At 37.0% G+C, this 20,180-nt stretch overlaps 1 protein-coding gene, 1 long non-coding RNA gene and 1 pseudogene across 17 annotated transcripts in view; 1 reads left to right on the top strand and 2 right to left on the bottom strand.

Annotated features, from left to right (window-relative positions):
* The window catches only part of LOC103454437 (uncharacterized), a 67,222-nt gene extending 50,328 nt beyond the window's left edge, over window positions 1-16,894 (bottom strand). Inside the window, exons 1-9 of one of the 16 annotated variants that reach the window (XM_070816922.1) lie at window positions 16,657-16,894; window positions 16,230-16,559; window positions 15,952-16,008; window positions 15,227-15,709; window positions 14,226-14,333; window positions 13,298-13,345; window positions 12,708-13,193; window positions 12,110-12,340; window positions 9,688-10,618 (exon numbers count right to left, since the gene is read on the bottom strand). In XM_070816922.1, the coding sequence (XP_070673023.1) occupies window positions 12,760-13,193; window positions 13,298-13,345; window positions 14,226-14,333; window positions 15,227-15,709; window positions 15,952-16,008; window positions 16,230-16,548 (1,449 nt within the window). In that variant the 5' untranslated portion in view covers window positions 16,549-16,559; window positions 16,657-16,894 and the 3' untranslated portion in view covers window positions 9,688-10,618; window positions 12,110-12,340; window positions 12,708-12,759. Of the gene's footprint in view, window positions 1-9,687; window positions 10,619-11,582; window positions 12,341-12,707; window positions 13,194-13,297; window positions 13,346-14,225; window positions 14,335-14,983; window positions 15,710-15,951; window positions 16,009-16,229; window positions 16,560-16,656 lie in introns of those variants that run through there. The other 15 variants (XM_070816918.1, XM_070816925.1, XM_070816921.1 and 12 more) reach the window with 15 other exon arrangements.
* Window positions 8,416-20,180, bottom strand: part of LOC103417096 (DEAD-box ATP-dependent RNA helicase 42-like) — a 98,099-nt pseudogene continuing 86,334 nt past the window's right edge.
* On the top strand, window positions 13,577-14,547 carry LOC103425026 (uncharacterized). Its single transcript, XR_011577908.1, has 3 exons — window positions 13,577-13,856; window positions 13,950-14,068; window positions 14,272-14,547. It is a non-coding gene; the product is annotated as an uncharacterized lncRNA (long non-coding RNA).

Genomic DNA, 20,180 nt, shown 5'->3' with positions numbered 1-20,180 from the left:
TTCTTGTTCTGGGTTGGGGGCGAGGGGGACGATGGGATGGGTTTATTTATTATTTTTTTAACTTTTATTTAATTAATTATTTTAATATTTTTAATGACACGTGACGCCCAATCATTGTCTACATGAGCGCTACGTCATCACATAATGGGAGAATTAACAATTTGACTAACAGATGTATGAGACTGTCCCAAAATTAACACTTTAGGTATGACTCTGGGATGAAAAAAACTTGATGTACTAAATATTGAAAACCATGAAACATAAGGGTAATAAACAGAGTTTAACCCTAAAATCTATTAAAATCTCAATTGAATACAACCTCCTAAATCAACGTGACTATATTTAATATAAAATAAAGATGTTCATATATTCTTGTAGTAGCATTATGGAACATATTTGTGATGGCATTAACAAATACCAAATTGGATTGCAGACATGTAAAATACGATGAGATGCCCTTTATTCTCCTTTTCGTTTGAGGGATGCCCTTGATCACTTTGGCCACTTTTATGTTTTTCAACATTTATATGACTATCCTTGTTGATTGGAGGAAGACGTTTTATGCGTATAACTATCAAGAAAAAGAGCACAAGCACAGCCCTTAATCAAAGCAAATAATCTTCTGAAGCAAGTTTTATTTATTATTTTTTTTTTTTAAGTTATGTTTCTCATGTTAATTGTTATCAAATCATTGTTTTGTACCATACACAGAAATGACTAAATGTCTTTTACGAGTATCATTAATGGGAGGAAGAAGTTGTGTTAAATCATTTTTATGCCCATTAATTTTCTTTTCTAATATCTTTTTTGGTTGACCAATAAAATTTTGTTAATAAATAATTAGTATATGCCCCACACACAAAGTGTATATGAATTTTTTTTAGTTTTGTTTTTAAAATGGAAGAAAGAGAGAACGTGAGAGTTGGGAGAAGGAGAGAGGTTTAACTTTTTTATTTTTTTAAATTAGAGAGGTTAAAAGCACATGTAAGTGAATCATAAACAAAAACAACAAACAAAAACAAAAAAACAAAAAAAAAAAAGAGCAAAATTATCTTACTGTCCTTATCTTTTTTGTTGGAATAGAAAACTAAATAGTATTTTCATCATCTTTCGGTTGATAAAGAGGATTATATTAATATGTAGTTTAGATATAACTATGGTAAATTAATTAAAAAAAAACTGATACAAGTAGATCAAACACCAACGAATGCCACAAAATTAAATTAAGAAGACTACCATATGATTTTTAAATAAAAATGTAAATACTTCCCTTCCCTGCCGTGCCCCCTTTCAGTGTACCAACATGAAGTTTGAAACCAGCAAGCCCCACACGAGATTTCAGACTAGCAATGGTGTTGAAGGAGAATGATGAACATAAAATAATAAACATACGATACAGGGCTGGTTTGGTATTGCTGTGCTTTGAAAAAAAACTGCTGTGAGAATAAGCGGCTGTGCTGTGAGAATAAACGGCTGTGAAATAAATCAGCAGAGTGTTTGGTAAACTTTTTTGTAAATGTGCTTTTGGAAAAAGAAAAAAACAGTCTGATAGTGGGTCTTTTCATTAAAGAAGTACTGTAACTCCGTGTGCTTTGAAAAAAAAACCAGTTTTCCAAAGCTGCAAATAGCAACTTCAACTTTTTCCTTTGATTTCAGCTTATTCTCACAGCAGCTTCCAAATAAGCCCTTTTTTTTTTTCAGTTTACCAAACACTTAAAACCCTCACAGCTTTTTTTCATGGGTGCTTTTTTTCTAAGCTCCTCACTCCCAAACCACCCCACAAACCAACACAAAATCAAAGTTTGAGGGAGCAAATGTACTAACCATAATAGTGTTGTGCTATGATAGCACCAAACCAATTGAAACCAACTCAAGCTAACCCACATGAAATATATCAAATGGAATGCAAGAACAAAATATAAAAGACACCAAGATTTTAACGAGGTTCCTCAACAGTCAGTGTAACTGGAGTACGTCCTCGGAGCAGTAGGAGATCACACAATAATCCACTATCAACCAAATGGGAGTTTACAAAGTTTTGGCAATCTCACAACCCAAAACCCCCAATACACCCAATAAGTCTCACTCACCAAAAAAACAAATAGAGAGGGAAATATAGTGAATAATTTCCTCTCTATACAAAGCTCAAAGCTAATACACAAATACAACTTTGATTGAGTGAGTACCAACAAAGAAAGAAAATCACCTTTCTTTCTTCTCTTCAAAATGGGGCTGCAACACCTATGTTTTTTGCTCTCTATTTTCTGCTGCGTTTTTCTGCTCTAAGGCTACCTTACAACCCTCAATCTAAAGCAGCAATTGCTTCTAATTAAAACCCCCATCCGTGGCTTTTCATAGGCCAAATAAAAAAAAACAAATTTTCTCCAAGATCATAATTGCCATCATCACAAAGCAAGGAACAACATAATGTCTCCTTTTTTTTCTTTTTTTATTAGCCAAAAGATATCTAGTAATTTGGCCCTTTTTTCTTTTGCTTTGTTTAATAGCCGAAAGGTAATGCTGAGTTGGCCACTTGGCCACAATTCAACAATCTCCACCTTGGCCAAGTTCCGAAAACATAAGCCAACCAACACAATTGACCCAAAAAATCACTCCCAAACACTAGCAAGAGAACAACTCATGCCGAGCCAAATACTCCAAAACTCCTACTGCTCAACGCTTTCTTTATATAGGCATAATGTGAGCCAAGTTCAAACAGTAAACAAACTTGGCTACACCAACAACCTTAGTCAACATATCAGCGGGGTTGTCTTTAGTTGGAATCTTCTGGAGAATAATCTCTCCTTCACCAACGACTTCACGAACAAAGTGATAGCGCACATTTATGTGCTTGGTCCTCGCATGATGAACCTGATACTGAGCCAAATAAATGGCACTCTGACTATCACAATGCACCTCCACCTGCTTCTGATCAACCCCCAAATCTCTAATCAGGCCATGTATCCAAATGGCCTCCTTTATAGCTTCAGCAACTGCCATATATTCAGCCTCTGTAGTTGACAAGGCAACAGACGACTGCAAATAGACCTCCAATAAATTGGCCTTTTAGCCATAGTAAACACATAGCCTGTAGTAAACTTCCTTCCATCCCGATCACCTGCATAATCTGAATCAACATAACCAACTGCGAAATGACCAATACCAGAGTCATCTCTCTCAAAGCATAAACCAACATCTCGAGTACCATGGAGATACCTCAATATCCACTTAGCTGCTTGCCAATGCCCTTTACCTGGATTAAACATATATCGACTCACCATGCCAACTGCATGAGCAATATCCAATCTAGAGCATATCATTGCATACATCAAACTACCAACCAAATTTGCATATGGTATATTTTTCATTTGCAGCTTCTCTTTATCAGTTTTAGGACACTGTAGAGAACTTAATTTAAAATGAGGAGCTAAAGGGGTACTAACCGGTTTGGTTGAATCATGAACTCCAAACTTCCGAATCAACTTCTCAAGGTATTGTCTTTGATTCAAACTGACCAAACCCTTTTCTCTATCTCTAGTGATCTCTATGCCAAGGATCTTTTTCGCTTCACCAAGATCCTTCATCTCAAACTCATTCTTCATTTGCTTCTTCAATTTCTCAATCTCTTCGACATTCTTTGAGGCAATCAACATATCATCAACATATATCAACAAATAAATGAAAGACCCATCTTGCAACTTCTTGAAGTACACACAATGATCATATTGACTTCTAGAATAATTTTGGCCTCTCATAAATTTATCAAACCTCAAATACCATTACCTTGGAGATTGTTTCAAGCCATAAAGTGATTTCTTCAATTTGCAAAATAAATTCTACTTCCCTTTCACTATATACCCATCCGGTTGACACATATAGATCTCTTCATTCAAATCACTATGTAAGCAAGCCGTCTTCACATCAAGTTGCACAAGCTCAAGATCATACTGTGCAACAAGAGATAACATAATGCGAATTGAAGAGTGTTTCACAACCGGAGAAAAGATTTAATTGTAGTCAATGCCCTCCTTTTGTGCATACCCTTTAGCAACTAATCTTGCTTTGAATCTCACATTGCTTTTCTCATCAGCATTTTCCTTCTTGGCATACACCCATTTGCAACTGATAACTTTCTTGCCCTTAGGCAATTTAGCTAACTCCCAAGTCTTGTTCTTCAAGAGAGAATTCATCTCATCACCCATGACATGCACCAGCTCTCTTTCTCCTCACTCTCAATGGCTTCCTCGAAATTGGATGGAATATTATCAATGATAATAGGAAGAGCAAAATCAACATAGTCACTATACCGAGCTGGCTTGGTAATTTGTCTTTTTCCTCTGTTCTTAGCAATAGACTCTTGAGGTGAAACTTCCTCTTCAACTTGAATAAAATCTTCAAGTTCAACTTCTTCAACTTCTTCATGGTCTCCAACTTCTTCACTTGTAGTCGCTTCGACATCAGCAGAAATAGGATTTGAAGTACCAGAGGCAACTTTTTCAAGCTCCACCTGTTGGACATCTTTCACATTCTTCTCAGAGTCTTTGAACATACTTTTTTCATCAAATGTCACATCTTTACTGATTACAAGTTTCTTCATCTCTGGGCACCACAACCGGTAACCTTGGACACCACTACTAAAACCAAGAAATATAGCCTTTTTGGCTCTAGGATCAAGTTTATTTTCAGTCACATGAAAATAAGCAGGTGAACCAAAAATACGGATAGTCATAATCAGAAGAAGGTTTTCCAGTTCATACCCCCATTGGTGTCTTACCCTGAACAGCAGCTAAAGGTAACCAGTTGATGATGTGACATGCATAATTAACTGCCTCTGCCCAAAATGACTTGCTTAAACCCAACTAAGACAACATACATCTAACCTTCTCAAGCAAGGTTTGATTCAATCTTTCTGCAACTCCAGTTTGTTGTGGAGTTCCTCGGACACTAAAATGTCTCACAATCCCTTCCTCTTAGCAAACTTTAAACAAAGGGTCGGATGTGTATTCTCCACCATTATCCGATCTCAAAATCTTAATCTTTCTCCCAGTCTCGTTTTCAACCATTTTCTTCCAACTCAAGAAAATGCTCAACACCTCACTCTTGTGCTTCATAGTGTAGACCTAAGACCTTCTTGAATAATCATCAACAAAGGTCACGAACCAATGTCTACCACTCAAAGAGCGATTCTTTGTAGGACCCCAAACATCCGAATGCACATAATCAAGAATGCCCTTCATCTAATGTACTACAGTACTAAACTTCACTCTAGTTTGGTTTCCTAAGACACAATGCTCACAGAAATCAAGCTTACAAGTCGTGGCACTTTTTAGAAGACCTTTTTTCACAAGCCCTTGTAGAGCTTTCTCACCAGCATGGCCTAATCTCATATGCCACAATCTAGTAGTATCAGAATCGAATGTGCCCATATTTTCGGAGACTGCAGATGCTTCACCTGTCACAGTGCGTCCTTGCAATAAATACAAATGGCCACATCGAGGAGCTTTCATCACAACAAGTGCACCATAAGTAACTTTCAATGTCTGCTCATCTGAATGAAACTTGAAGCCCTTGGCTTCTAAAGTTCCCAAAGAAATAAGATTTTTCTTCAAATTCGGTACATACCGAATACCTGTAAACTCTTTAACCATGCCATCATGCAACTTCAAACGAATTGTACCAATACCTTTTGTTGTGCAAGGATTGTCATCTCCCATGAACACAACACCACCATCAAACTCTTTCAAGCTTGAAAACCAATCCTTGTGAGGAGTCATATGATGAGTACAACCCGTATCCAACACCCACTTAGTAGCACAATCAAATGATGAGGAAGTGGTTAAAGCAAAATAAAAAAAATCTGTTTCAACCTCAGCAACATTTGTTTCAGAACTTTCTTTTCCTTTGGTCTTCAACCTAGGACAATCTTTCTTCCAATGACCCTTATTATGACAAAAGGCACATTCATCCCTTTCCAAGGTTTTTCTACCTTTAGAGTTTCCTCTAGGTCGAGAGTGTGATTTTTTCCTACTAGTATAGTACCTCATCTCCGATGATCTACCTCTAATAAATAAAGCTTCAGAGATGCTATCATGATTTTTATCGCTATGCCTCATTTCATAATTCATCAAGGCATTTGACACATCTTCAAATTTCATAGTTTTTTTACCATGCAAAATAGTGGTAACAAAATGCTTATAAGAGCCCGGCAAGGAATTCAACAATATTAAGGCCTTATCTTCATCCTTAATATCCTCATCTAAATTTAACAAGTCGGCAATCAACTTATTAAAAGCATCAAGGTGTCTAATCATTTTTGTACCTTTTTTGAATTGGAAGCGGTAGAACTTTTTCTTCAAGTGTACCCGGTTCTCTGCACTCTTCGTCATATACTTGTCTTCCAATTTTTGCCACAACACACTTGCTAATGTCTCCTGCATCACAAAATACTTCTGAGTTTTTGCAAGGCACAGCTGAATTGAAGAGCAAACCCACAAATTTAATTTCTCCCATTCCGACTTCGACATAGCTTTCGGCTTCTCTCCCAAAGCGGCAAGTAGATCTTGTTGAGCCAACACATCTTTGACCTCGCATTGCCACATCCCGAAGTTGTTTGTGCCATCAAATTTTTTCACTTCGAACTTTGCATTTTGCACCGTAGTTCTTGCAAACCCGGAGCTACTTCCAAAAGGATTCTCATCTTGCCCATCTGACATCTTTGGCAACTAGACAATACCCAAGAGCAACCTAGCTCTGATACCAATTGTTGTGCTATGACAGCACCAGACCAATTAGAACCAACTCACACTAACCCACAAGAAATATATCAAATGGAATGCAAGAACAAAATATAAAAGACACCAAGATTTTAACGAGGTTCCTCAACAGTCAGTGTAATTGGAGTACGTCCTCAAAGCAGTAGGAGCTCACCCAATAATTCACTATCAACCAAATGGGAGTTTACAAAGTGTTGGCAATCTCACAACCCAAAACCCCCAATACACCCAATAACTCTCACTCACCAAAGAAACAAATAGAGAGGGAAATATAGTGAATAATTTCTCCTCTATACAAAGCTCAAAGCTAATACACAAATACAACTTTGACAGAGTGAGTACCAACAAAGAAAGAAAATCACCTTTCTTTCTTCTTTTCAAAATGGAGCTGCAGCACCTCTGTTTTTTGCTCTCTATTTTCTGCTGCGTTTTCTGCTCTATGGCTGCCTTACAACCCTTAATCAAAAGCAGCAATTGCTTCTAATTAAAACCCTCATCCGTGGCTTTTCATAGGCCAAATAAAAAAAAAAAAATTCTCCAACATCATAATTGCCATCATCACAAAGCAAGGAACAACATAATTGATGTCTCTCTTTTTCTCTTTTTTTATTAGCCAAAAGATATCTAGTAATTTGGCCCTTTTTTCGTTTGCTTTGTTTAATAGCCGAAAGGTAATGCTGAGTTGGCCACTTGGCCACAATTCAACAAATAGATTGTAAAGCACATACATCCCTTCAAACTCAAGAATAATGCTATATCAGTTTGTGAGAGAGAGAGAGAGAGAGAGAGAGAGAATTTGTAAGTGTCGATTTGGCAATGTCTTTATGTGTAGAGAGGTACGAGTGCTATCTCTGTTTCCAACTAAAGCACATGCTAGTGAAAATCGAAAGAACGTAAAAACAAACCAAAACTGAAAATCTTAACTAGAAACCAAAAACGAAAGACTGCTAGTTAGAATTCAGATCATAAAACGCATTTGCAACAAATAAAATGATCACGGCAATCAAAAAATGAACAGAGTCCAAAGCAGTAACACTAAAGGGAAGTGCGCAGGTTTAGTCATCTCTTAAGAAACTCAGTAACCCGTTACAGCGAACAACGCCACAAAAACAAATCCATTTTGAAGGGAAGCTAATCAGCTCCAACAATTCCCAAACAAAAAAAGGATATGAACCAAGGAAAGAACCCAAATGAATGAATTCACAGGACCCACATGAAAACAAAAGGAAAACAACGTGGGCTAGAAGATTCTGAAACACATACATCCCTTTATACTGAAATATCGCGCCTCGACCGCATCTCTTGCACAGCTTCGTAAGGGCAGAGAAAAGATTGAACATGCGAGCATATGCACATAATGTCCCGTCGCGCCAGGGGAAATGAAAAACAAAAAAAAGAAGAAAAAAGATCAAAAGCGAGGCTGAAAATAGTGCAGAGCGAGACAAAACAAATTCATAGCTACTCAATAAAATCCAACATGTATCAGATTATTCCTTGTAAATAATAAAATGAATCCTAAATATCAGTCGTAAAGTAAGATGAATATTGAAGATCAATAGGATATAGATACACATATGGAAAGACAAAATATTCTATTCATTAGAACAATTCAAAAATAAAACTCGTTAGATGACTGAGAAACAATAAACCAAGAACTGAGAGTCAGATTAAGTTCAGCAAAAGCAGATAAAATTATGCAAAATGTAAGTTGGAATCAAGTTCTCACTTACATAACTTGATATCAACGTTGCCGAGTGCCGGCGGGAAGTGACAATGCTTGATTCATGATTTCTCCCAACTTGCGTTTTAGTTCTGCTTTACCTCTCTTGACAGATTGTTCACTACAACCCTCAATAAACAGGTACAGCTTGCAATCTCCTGGCCCTGGAACATTGCCTAGCGGGAAATATTGACCCCTGATAGTAATGGCAGCTCCAGTCAATCACTGATATAGTGCCCTAAATTTCGTTGTGGGTAACCCTCCATTGGGCATTCTGGGGAATGTCATTTATTTCCAACTCTGCTTCATAGTGCTCAGGTATTGCATCAGCTTGAATCTTTGCCAGGTTATGCTGCAAATTCATGGCAGCTGCAATTGCTGCCCCTCAAGCTGCCCCCTTGTGTCCAACAAGGACACCTGGCACAACAGCTGTTCCTGGTAAAGTCACACCACCAAGGACACCTGAAAGAGAAACAGGTAATCCACCATTTGGAAGTAGTTGGGCAGCAGAGCCAGGGGTCTGAACGGAAGCCTAACTACCTTTAGACGCAGCAGCAGTGGCTGATATTTGTGCAAGGGCAGCTTGCTGTGAGATGTCACCCCCTGCCTTTCTGACACCATCATCTTCATCTTCAGAATCTGACTTGTCATCCTCAAAACCATAGTCTTTGGCCTGTGCTTTCTTTAGTGCTTTCCAATCTTTCCTCTTCATTAAATTTATAACCACTTCCCCTGTAAACAGTTCCGTGGGCCTGCTTGAGTCCCAGCTTGCTCAGAGAGCTCCAATGCTTTGACAAGATCTGGGGCATACTTAGCATCTTCCTCAGAGATGAACGTTATAGCACAGCCTTTCTTGCAATACGGTGAACATAGTCCTCGTAATGATCTGGAGTATCAAAGTTGATCACCAGCTCAACCCCCTTGACATCTAACCCTCTAGAAGCAAGACTTGTTGCAATCAACAAATTACACACATTGGTCTTAAAATCAGATGTGGTGGATTCACGATCTGTTTGATCTTTGTTCCCGTGAAACGAGAGACTGCTATCCATTCTTAAGTAGACCCCTAAGCAAAGTGTCACATGTTGCATGTCCTTTGGTAAACACCAATTTTTTTCCTCCCATGTAGTGGAAGACGTGGCACATAAGCGAGCACAATGACATTTCAGGATTGATACAGCCAACCCCACTTAGTAGGATAAGACTTTGTTGTTATTATTGTTGTTGTACTATTCCCCAAGTATCTCTAACAATCTAATTAACCTTTCACTTTTCGACCTCACTTCAACAAATTGTGTAATGTCCTTGTTTACAACACTCTTACCACCAACCTGTATATGCACATGTTTGTTTAAGACTTTACGTGCCAAGACTTCAACCTGGTGAGGGAATGTGGCAGAAAACAATAGAGTCCAGCATTCGATTGATTTGTGTAGCTATAGGTATAGCTCGGATTTTCTTATTTGCTCTTCTCTTTCACATAAGGTCCCGGCAAGAGGCTGTTAGCAGTCTTTCTTTTGTTTTGGCTGCTCGTAGGTAGTTCAGTTGCTTATTCTCTTCGTTCAGGTGACACAAAATATTGAAGTCTTTCTTTTTCACGTTCAGCTGTTGCCAACATACTTATGACCAGAAAAATGATTCATGGTCCAAATACAACGAAGTATGAAAGCATCCAATGCAGCAGGATTTTGACTGGGGAGAACCTCAAGGACGTCACCAACTTGATAGTGTGTTGCACGCCCAGTCGCGAGTGTGCTGCACGCACCTGGCAAATAGACCGGCCTCTTGGTCTATCCGAAATGGGCTGGTCTGTTGCCTGGCTTGGGCTAGGTGCCAGGCTGTTTTACCGGCTGGAGCAGATTGACAGGGTGCTGGGCTGTTTTTTGGATAGGGTGCTAGGCAATGAAGTGTCTGGGGGACTTGCTCTTAGTGGAATTATCACACCATGAAGGCCTAGCCTACCTAGGCTTCTTATCTCATCACCTTTAAACCCATCCATGCATGCATCATGATCCCCTTTCTTGAATATCAATTTGCAACATATCCAATCCACACGTCCACACACATCTCAACTAAATTTGAACTTTACCGCTTGCTTAGGGATATAATTCGCATCCTATTTATCCTGCTTAAGAATATACCAAAATAATTCATATTAAAAGATAATTATTATGATAAAAACCATAATATTATTCTTTAACAAAATTATCTTCATTTTTCCATTTGATGGTTGGGAGCTATGCTTACTCAACGGCTTCGATTGCATGGGCCAATGATGTAATTTTGGGTCCAAACAGAAATACATATGTAATACCACTTGTAACCAAAATTTGTTGCGAGTTATATGAGTAAGAATTAGCGCAAAAATAGTAGTTTTTGTCCCACATCAGACCTACATATATAATACCACTTGTAACTCTTATAAATACTCTACTTTGAAGATTAATGAATATATCAGAAATTCCCCAAATATTGTTTTATATATTTGATATTTTCCATATTTAATTCAACTTGACATTAGAGCAGTTCGCTTTTGGTAACTTATGAGCCTTAATTTTGTGTCCACTTTTTCTTCTTAGTGTTGTACCTTAATTGTTCAATTAGGGTTTTTGTTGTCATGAATTGTTTGTTCAAGATTTACCCAAAAAAAAAAAAAATTGTCACAAAATAAAATGACGACACTACCAATGAACAGTGATATGCTACAGTGCCAATGAACAAGAATTATGATGCAGTATTCCGACTTTATCACTAGTATATGCTCTATTTGTCCCTGATGTTAAGTGTAATCTTTTGTCAGTAAAACAACTATTTGATATCTTTCATTGTTCCACACACTTCTACCCCACGTATTGTTATTTTCAAGACCTTCAAACTCATAAGATAATTGGTCGTGATGAAAGAAATGGGGGTTTGTATATTTTGACGATGGAGAATACAATTCTTTCATATTCAAGTAATTATCAAGTTCTAAGTATAAAATAAATAAATACATAATAAATATCGGGATGGAATATCACACAAACAAACATTGTTTCTTAGTAACTAACTCAAATTAGAAATTCACCATAAAAGAAAACTCAAAAATATAAATTGAAGTTGGAATTTTCTTTTAGCATGCAATGCACATGGATCATTATCAAATCAAAAATGCATACATAACTGGCCAAGTAGAAAACACATACATTTACTTCTCTTTACAAGTTTCTTAAAAAGTAGCAAATTCAAACCTAATTAAAGATATCATAGCAATTCAAAACAAATTTTTTTGCTTCCTATCAAATATTCCCCGTCCAAAAGTAGAAATGGATAAATCTACAAGCAATGGAAATTGCATCCATATGAACGAGGCAACTGGAACAGCGGCAAGCAAAATGCTTGGAATGACAATCGATGATTTCCCGTCAAGAATAATGTAAAGGCCACAAGAAAAGACAATCATCATAGTGGCAATAGATAAAAAGAGGGTGAAAAGGCCTATTATCATTTTTGTGGGCAATGATTTGTAGAAATCATCTTGAGAATAACGTGATGTGAGAATGCCCAAAAACATGATAACCGAGGTTGTTGAAGAAAATAGCGAGATTGCATCTGAAACTATAAAAGTTGTTAATACCTGAGGAAGACCTATATTTTTCTCATTTCCCCCAGGAACTGTGAATGCCGCAGCAAACATTATGGTGACAATAAGAGCACCTACAACTGTACAAGAAGTTGTTGTTTCCTTCATTGACTTTTCTGCCTCTTTCCCCAATTCTTTGTGATTCTCTGTAAATATTTTTCTTGGTGTCTTATTATCTATGTTTATAGATTCACAATCTATGGGATCTGCAATGCTCTCCACCTCCTGCATTTTTACAACAAAATTATTTATGGATGTGACTTTGAAATCTTTATCTCTTCATATAAATCCTTGAACTTTTGTCTTTTGAGACACCACATAATCCAAAGTCAATAGTTAAGCACATAAGATGACATTATAGTACGCCTTTAAATAATAATATTTTCTTTTTTAATTTCAATTTTTTCCCATTATGCTTGTGCATGTCGACAAATTTCTGTTTTGATTTTTTATTTTTAAAGAGTAATTTATGCACTCTTTTTGTTTTCTTTGAAATTGAGTAAATAAAGTAACAAAAATATGTGAAGGAGCAGGAGAAAATGAGAGTAAAATTATAGTCACAAAAATCCGTTCTAAACAGAGAAATAGTCACCTTGAACCATTGTAGTTCTCTTTGCATTTGCAAAACTGCACCTTGAATGTGATCAATTTGTGACAATGGGGGTAATCCTTGCTACCGTATGTAGCACATTATTGCCAAGGTGATCCTTAAACCTCACTGTTTTCTTTAGTCCTTCGGATTGAAAAAGGCCATATTTGGATCTATCGAGATCATCTTTATCTTGTTTTCGGAGAAACTCACATATAATATTATAAACATTATAGTGACGACTTTCAGCGGCAATATGGAGCAAACTCTGATTTTTTTCGTTCGTAACTTCAAGTACGGGATATGTGGATCTACAAAAATGAGTAATATACTCCACATGTCCTCGTTCTACTGCCACACATAATGTTTCGTTCAATTTCCTTCGTTGATAATAACTCATATCTTCCTTCCTCACTGCTTTACACATGATATATAAAAACTGATGGACCAGCTCGTGCACTAATTTTATCTGATATATACGATTAATTCCTATGTTCATTAAAAAAAAAGAATCATTTAAAAATAATATTGACCATTAATAAAACTACCATTAAAAAAATTCAATTAACAATATGAATACAAATGTAGCCCACCTAAAAGTGTGCGGAGATTCGCCACTTGCCTTCGGAAAAACCCCATTCCTGCATTACAAGTCAAATTTGATGAAAAGCAAAGTAAAAACATTTTATTTACAACTAACACCATTCCCCTCCTATCAGTTATTTTTCCATTAGCTGAGTTTTACCTTATGCTGTCAGTTTAATTACCCTTATTTTTCATTTCCATTTTAATTTATTTCCCTTCCTTTCCTTCTCTTTTTGTCGCTTTTTATTTGGGAGGAGTATTAAAGGTTAACCTAACTATGGCCTTCAATTTTAGAAACCCATTCTCTCTCTCTCTCTCTCTCCTCCCTCCCGTCCGCCGTCCGCCGGTCACCGGTCACCGGTCACCAACGACCGTCAAATTATACCTTCACAATCCTCTTTCCATCCTCTTTTCAAACCCCAAGATAGTTTCTACAAATTCGTAGCCGAATTTCCTCAATTTTAGATCTAAGAAACGGTGACCGCGGGATTTCCGGCCAAACCTGCCGGAATTGGATCTCGACCCAAGAGGTAAAAATGATCCACTCCTCGTGGGCTGCCCTCCGGTGTAAGTGTTTTTAATCCCAAAATCAAAGCTTTAAGTTTTGGGATGGATTCTATATTTGAAATTTTAATTCCATTTTGTGTATGCATGTGGAAGATTGGGGAGGAGGAAGGTGAATCAAGGTTGTTTCCAAGCTCGACCAAGAAGAATGGAAGGTTGTGGGTGAAATTATGGTGAAATCCGAGAAAACCCTTATTCTATTTCGGTTTTAAAGGGTACTATAATCTGCCCATTTTGTTTATGTTTTGTGTGTTTGAAGTATTTTGCTAAACATTCTATTTATCTACTGATATCATGAATACAAACCTAAGTTGTAGTAGCATTGGCATGGCATTAACAAAAACCAAATTGGATTGCAGACATTTAAATTACCTGAGGAAATGAGATGATGACTTTGATTCTCTTTTTGGTCTGACAGATGCCCTTCATCACTTTCACGTTTTTCCTTGTCGAGGGGAGGAAGAGGTTTTATGCATATACCTATCAAGATTCGAATACAGGCCCAATCATTAATTCAATGCAATATTCTTCTCAACCAAGTTTTTTATGTGAAATCTGTTATTTTACCCATTGAACTTTCTGTCGGAGTGAGAGCCTTTCCAATCTTAGATCAACATTTTTTTTAAACTAATCTTTATATTAAGTTGTGAGAGCCTTTCACTTTCTGTCGGAGTGAGAGCTTTCCAATCGTGAATGATCAAGTTGTTTTTATTTTTGTGGGAGAGGGAGAGGGAGGGAGTAGGGAGAGAACGTGGAGATGACATGTGGGTGAGGGAAGTGAAAAAACAGTAAAAGAAAATTTTTGTTGTGGAAACAGAAACATGAACGCAAAATTAAAAAAAAACAAATGATAAAGTTGAACACAAAATAATTAAGGGAACTATATAGAAGAAGACAGAGATGCCATATTTTTCTACGGGGGAGTTTAAGTTATTAAGGGGTTTGTGCATTTACATATTTATGATCTTGGTGGTATATTGATATTGGTACGAAAATAAAATATGATGATGTGTAATTCTAGACATTGGACCAATTTCACGGAAGTGGACTAATACTAATAGTGAGTTAACAAAATGGACTCATATCAATCTTTATACAATGAGAAACCAAAAAGCAATTGTGTTCTAATCAATATAGATCAATTTTTCCCATAAATTGAGCGGCCTTCCACTTTTGAATGCAAAACGGTTATTGGCCAATGCTGCTAAGGGGATATTCCCATTGTGGTCTGTATTCATGGCCAATTTTGGGTAACGTTGAATCAAATCTCACGCAATATCTATATGTAATACAAATGTGAAAAGAAAACATTGTAAGTAAGTATGTAGACGAAATTTGTAAGAAAAAAAAAAATAGATGGGGGAAAGTTGCACCAAATCTTTGGAGACGAAAACCGTGAGAAATAAGGTGAGCGGCATCAACAACTTTTATCGTTTCCGGTTGAGTGAGGGAATAAAAATAGTGAGCCATTCTTTCCCCTTGTGTATTCGCTTGGGCGATCGCAACTAGAGCCTTCTTATCCCGGGGCGGTAAAATAGTTCGTAAATTGGGGTTCTTTTCAGCCATGCATTTAGCTACTTCAACCCTTTCTGGAAACCAACGTATCAAATAATAAAGAGCTGTGTAACCAAATGCGGCTGGTATTACCAAGTGTTCCTTTTCCATTAACTCCACCAACTGTTGTATAATGTGCACGCTGCACCTCTTCCTGATTGCGTAGTGAAGAGCTGTACCACCCCATTTAACAATTGCACTTCCTAGTTGGGGATCTTGGCTAAGTAAGTTGATCGCATTATCCCAATCATTAGACTTGACATATTTCACGAAAGTTTCTTGGGTCTTATAATGTCCTGCTCCTGCATCCCATGTTTGTTAATTGCTATATTTCCCATACTTGCATCAAAATAATTAATACAAAACAATCCTACATTGGAAAATATAACAAAATTATATACTATATATAAGGGAGACTCCACCCCAAATTAATAGCACCGAGGTCTATCGGTGATGTCAGTGGCATAAATTACTATTAAATAGACTTATATACAAGTATTAGTTTGTGAGGATCAAGGTATAGTATATAAATTATATACTATACCTGGTGTTTCTTCTATTATAACCTCTGGCTGATACGCTTCACCAACTGATATGTATTCTGAAAATGAAAATTTTGATGTTAAGATGACAGATGTTATCATTCAATTCTTAATTTTCTTTTTTCTTTTCCCTTCACACAAATGCCTATGTGTGAAAATATTCTTCATCAAATTAGAATATATAGAATCATAGATCACCCACAAGGTACAACCGGAAAACCATTGCCATATGTTTATCAGCTTTTATTTTTTTCCTTCAATTGCTCATGTATGTACGTACCTTTTTCATTTGATGGTCCACCTGGCTTCTCCAGTCTTTTTGACAAAGTATTCCATGCTTGTTTGGCCGTGGTTTTGTTCTTGATAAGTTGATAAGTTTCATCTGCGCAAGAATTCTGGATTGCATATAAGGCCTTGGCATCCTTCTTCTTCCAAGCCTTACTTTGAGCTTTTTCTTCATCTTCTGTTTTAGGACATTCATCAGTGCCTTCATCTATAATGTCCCAAAGATCTTCGGCCAACAAGTATGTCTTGATCTGAGATTTCCAATCGTCATAATTCTTATAGTTAAGAATTGTACGAACAATTGCAGTTGTCATGTTCAATTTGCCTATTTATTCAACGATATTTTATGTTAAATGAGCATTTGTGAAGAAAAAAATGAAAAAGAAGAAAAGAAACAAAGTCAGTCTAACTAGCACACTCACAAATTGAGTTGGGGCAATCTTCAAATGATGCAGCAGCAACAGCGCTATGAGCTTTCTAATTGCTAATTCCCCCGCATGTGCACGTAGAGTAGCCAAACTTTTCATTTATAGATAAACAATAATGCTTTTTTTTTTGTATGTTTGTATATATAGTTTAGAAAAATGCTAGTAATCTTCTCACTTATTTTTTTATTTCAATCTTCTCATTTTCATTCATGTCACGTACATTCTACTAGTACAACTAAAAGTTTAATTACTTTGTAGTGAAATTTTAAAATAGCTAAAATTTTAATAATGCGTTGTCCTTCTTTATTGGTCCACATGTACTATTCCTTTATTGAAAAATTAGAACCTTATCTTTAAGCCAAAAAGTCCAAAACACGAAAATTGGTCACTATCATCTGAGTTATAAACATTAAAAATTATATCCCATGTGAATTTTTTTGTTATCATTTTATGTGGAGCAAGAAATATGGTTGAGATATTTTATTTTAAAAATATTAAAAAAAAGAACAAATTGCACACACTTTTAGGATATATTATTTTTATTCTTCGAAAAAAAAAACAAATCCACATATTATTATGTAAATAAAATAATAATCATGTGATGGTCAAAAAAACAAATCCACATATTATTATGTAAATAAAATAATAATCACGGGATGGTGTTTAAGTCGAGAACGATTTATTTAATACAAGATATTTTTTTTAAGTATAAGGTGTGTTGATGCACAAAATCAGTAGGGACTTTGGTACAACAGAAAATGTTAAGTTTGTGACCTTCGTTAGATTGCTCTGATCACTAGTGTGGATAAGTATGTAAATGGATAGAGACAGGGAAGCAAACACAAGATGTATGTGGTTCACCCAGATCGGCTACGTCCACGGAGTACAGGAGTTCTCATTAATTGTGAAGGGTTTACACAAGTATATAGGTTCAAACTCTCCTTTAGTGAGTACAAGTGAATGATTTAGTACAAATGACATTAGGAAATATTGTGAGAGAATGATCTCCTTTTATAGAAGAGAGTTTCTAGCTTTGTTCTGACATTGACACGTGTTGTGTTGTGATTGGCTTCCGATATTGACACGTGTCGCGTTATGATTGGCTTCTGATGTTGACACGTGACGCGTTGTGATTGGCCTTCTGGTTGGAGGGAAACTCTTCTGGGTCCTTGACGGTATAACGTTGACCGATGCTCGGTAGTTTCGGAATTGGTCAAATATAGTATAAACAAGTTGTTCAAGCATTTCTTCACATGTCATAATACAATTGCGACTCAACTGGTGGAATGAAAGACTGACATAAGCTAAAGCCGATCTTCCAGATGCTATCCGTGACTTTTCTACAAAATAAAAAGATTATCACATCATGACCAAAAGTCTAGCCGACCTAGGCATCCTATCTCATCACCTTTAGTGGAATTATCACACCATGACCAAAGGCCTAGCCTACTTAGGCTTCTTGTCTCATCACCTTTAAACTCATCTATGCATGCATCATGATCCCCTTTCTTGAATATAACATATCCAATTGGAGATGGATTGTCTGCCCTCCCCTTTCCATACCCTCCCCATGCCCTTATGTTTTGTGCGGTCACGGTTAAGTCACGTCAACATTTTATATTAATTTTTTATAAAAATAATAAGACAAAAAATAAATCTTGAAGTGGTTTAACCGTGACCGCACAAAACAGAAGGGTATGAGGAGGGGAGGACAGACAATCCATCTCCTATCCAATCCACACGTCCACACACACCCCAACTCAATTTGAAGGCTGTGGGTCTGCTGTCCTGGATTCCATGTCTCCTTGGTGTCTCTTTGTTTAGTTTGATGACACGTGTTTTACAATTTAACCCCACAAAACACTGTTACTTTTTATAAAATAAATTATAAAAAAAATCAAATAAATAAGAAAACTGCCGAGACCCACCCCAAAACTCTCGATACCCAGAATTTTTGCAGTTAAACTTTTCACTGGTGAGGTGCATCTCTCTCTACTGAGAATTGTTCTGTTGGACGGTGATTTAGAAGTCACCATACCGTTGCTCTCCCAGGTGCATCTCTCCCTCTTGAAACTTGCATAACATTGCTATCATGATTTGATCAGATCTGGAAAAAAAAAAAAGCAAACTAAAAAAATAAGAGCATAGGCCGTTTAGCTCCCAATTGCAAAAACACGTGGGCTCCGGCCACCTATCTTGTCGGTCTCTTTATTCACCAACACATCGTCGTCATCTTCTTCTTCAACTTGATTTTTTAATTTTTCTACTTTGCTCTTTGCTGGGTTTGCGATGGCGAGGCGGACGAGCACAGAAGCCGAATGGCTCTCTCCATGCCTGGGTTTTTAGTTTTTATTTATTTGTTAATTAGTTTTATGTTGTCGAACAATGGATGTCCACTCAAATAATTAAATAATGGGCAAGTTGCCCTTCCACTGTATGTCGAAGATTGCTTCATATGACTCCTATTTTCTATATAAACACAAACCCCACACAACACCAAAGTGGTGAGAAGTTGACGGAAGAGGAAGAGAGAAAAAAGAGGAAGAGTATAGGAGAGGAGATAATAGAGAAAGTTACTTTTGTACTCCTATTATTCTAAATTATAATGACAGCACCATCGCTGCCCTGAGGACGTACTGCAGTCACACTGACTGTAGAAGAATCTCGTAAATTTTGTGTCTTGTTTCTTTTATTCCACTGCACATACCATCGATTTTACAACACGTTATCAGCATGAGAAGCTCTTATGTCAGTGGAAAGCACAACGTTATAAATCCGATGAAGTATTACCTATCTCCCACCTCTGCTAGCCAAAAAAATCTCACAGAATAAAAGGTATGTTCATTTTCTGTATCTCCCATAGCGCTTGAAGCGCCCCACCGAATTCCGGTGAGAATTGAAATTTACGACCTGTAGTCGTCACGAGATAAGAAAACTCGTACCAGACAACTGGTTTCCAGGTTTCCAGAGATCCAGAAGAATCTAATCAGACTTGGAAACCCAGATCACATCGTTTTCGACGTATCTCGAGAACTCCCATGAATACTCGATTGTCTGAGATGGTGATGGCAAGAATGAATCCACATAAGCCTCCCTCTCTTGTGCCTCCATCAACCCCGCTGTCATCTATGTCTCTGTATGGAGGTTCTTGCTTCGCGGTGCCATGTTCCCTGGGTCATGCAAGAACAACGCCAATCTCTGGTAACCTTTTGGATTGAATTGGTTATATGCGACCTCCACAACAACCCAACTAGCTCTGGGTTTAAGACTGGTAGAGACAGACAAAGAAAAAAAAAGGAGGGATTATGGAATGGTGTTTCAGACACCATTTGAATGAATAAGAAAGATAATAATAAAATAAAATAAAGGAGATGGTGCATCTACACCATTCTGAAAAGAAAAAAATAAAAATAAAATAAGCACAATTTGGATGGGTACCCCGACAGAAGTGAAATGAGGGATATAATAAAACAAAAAGGGGGAAAAGCCAAAAGGCTTTGAATGGTGCATGTGACCCA

The sequence above is a fragment of the Malus domestica genome, chromosome 17, assembly GCF_042453785.1.
Source record: "Malus domestica chromosome 17, GDT2T_hap1".
In the NCBI taxonomy this organism is placed as follows: Eukaryota; Viridiplantae; Streptophyta; class Magnoliopsida; order Rosales; family Rosaceae; genus Malus; species Malus domestica.
Note: the sequence above shows the minus strand (reverse complement) of the source record. Positions and strands in the feature narration are given on the sequence as shown.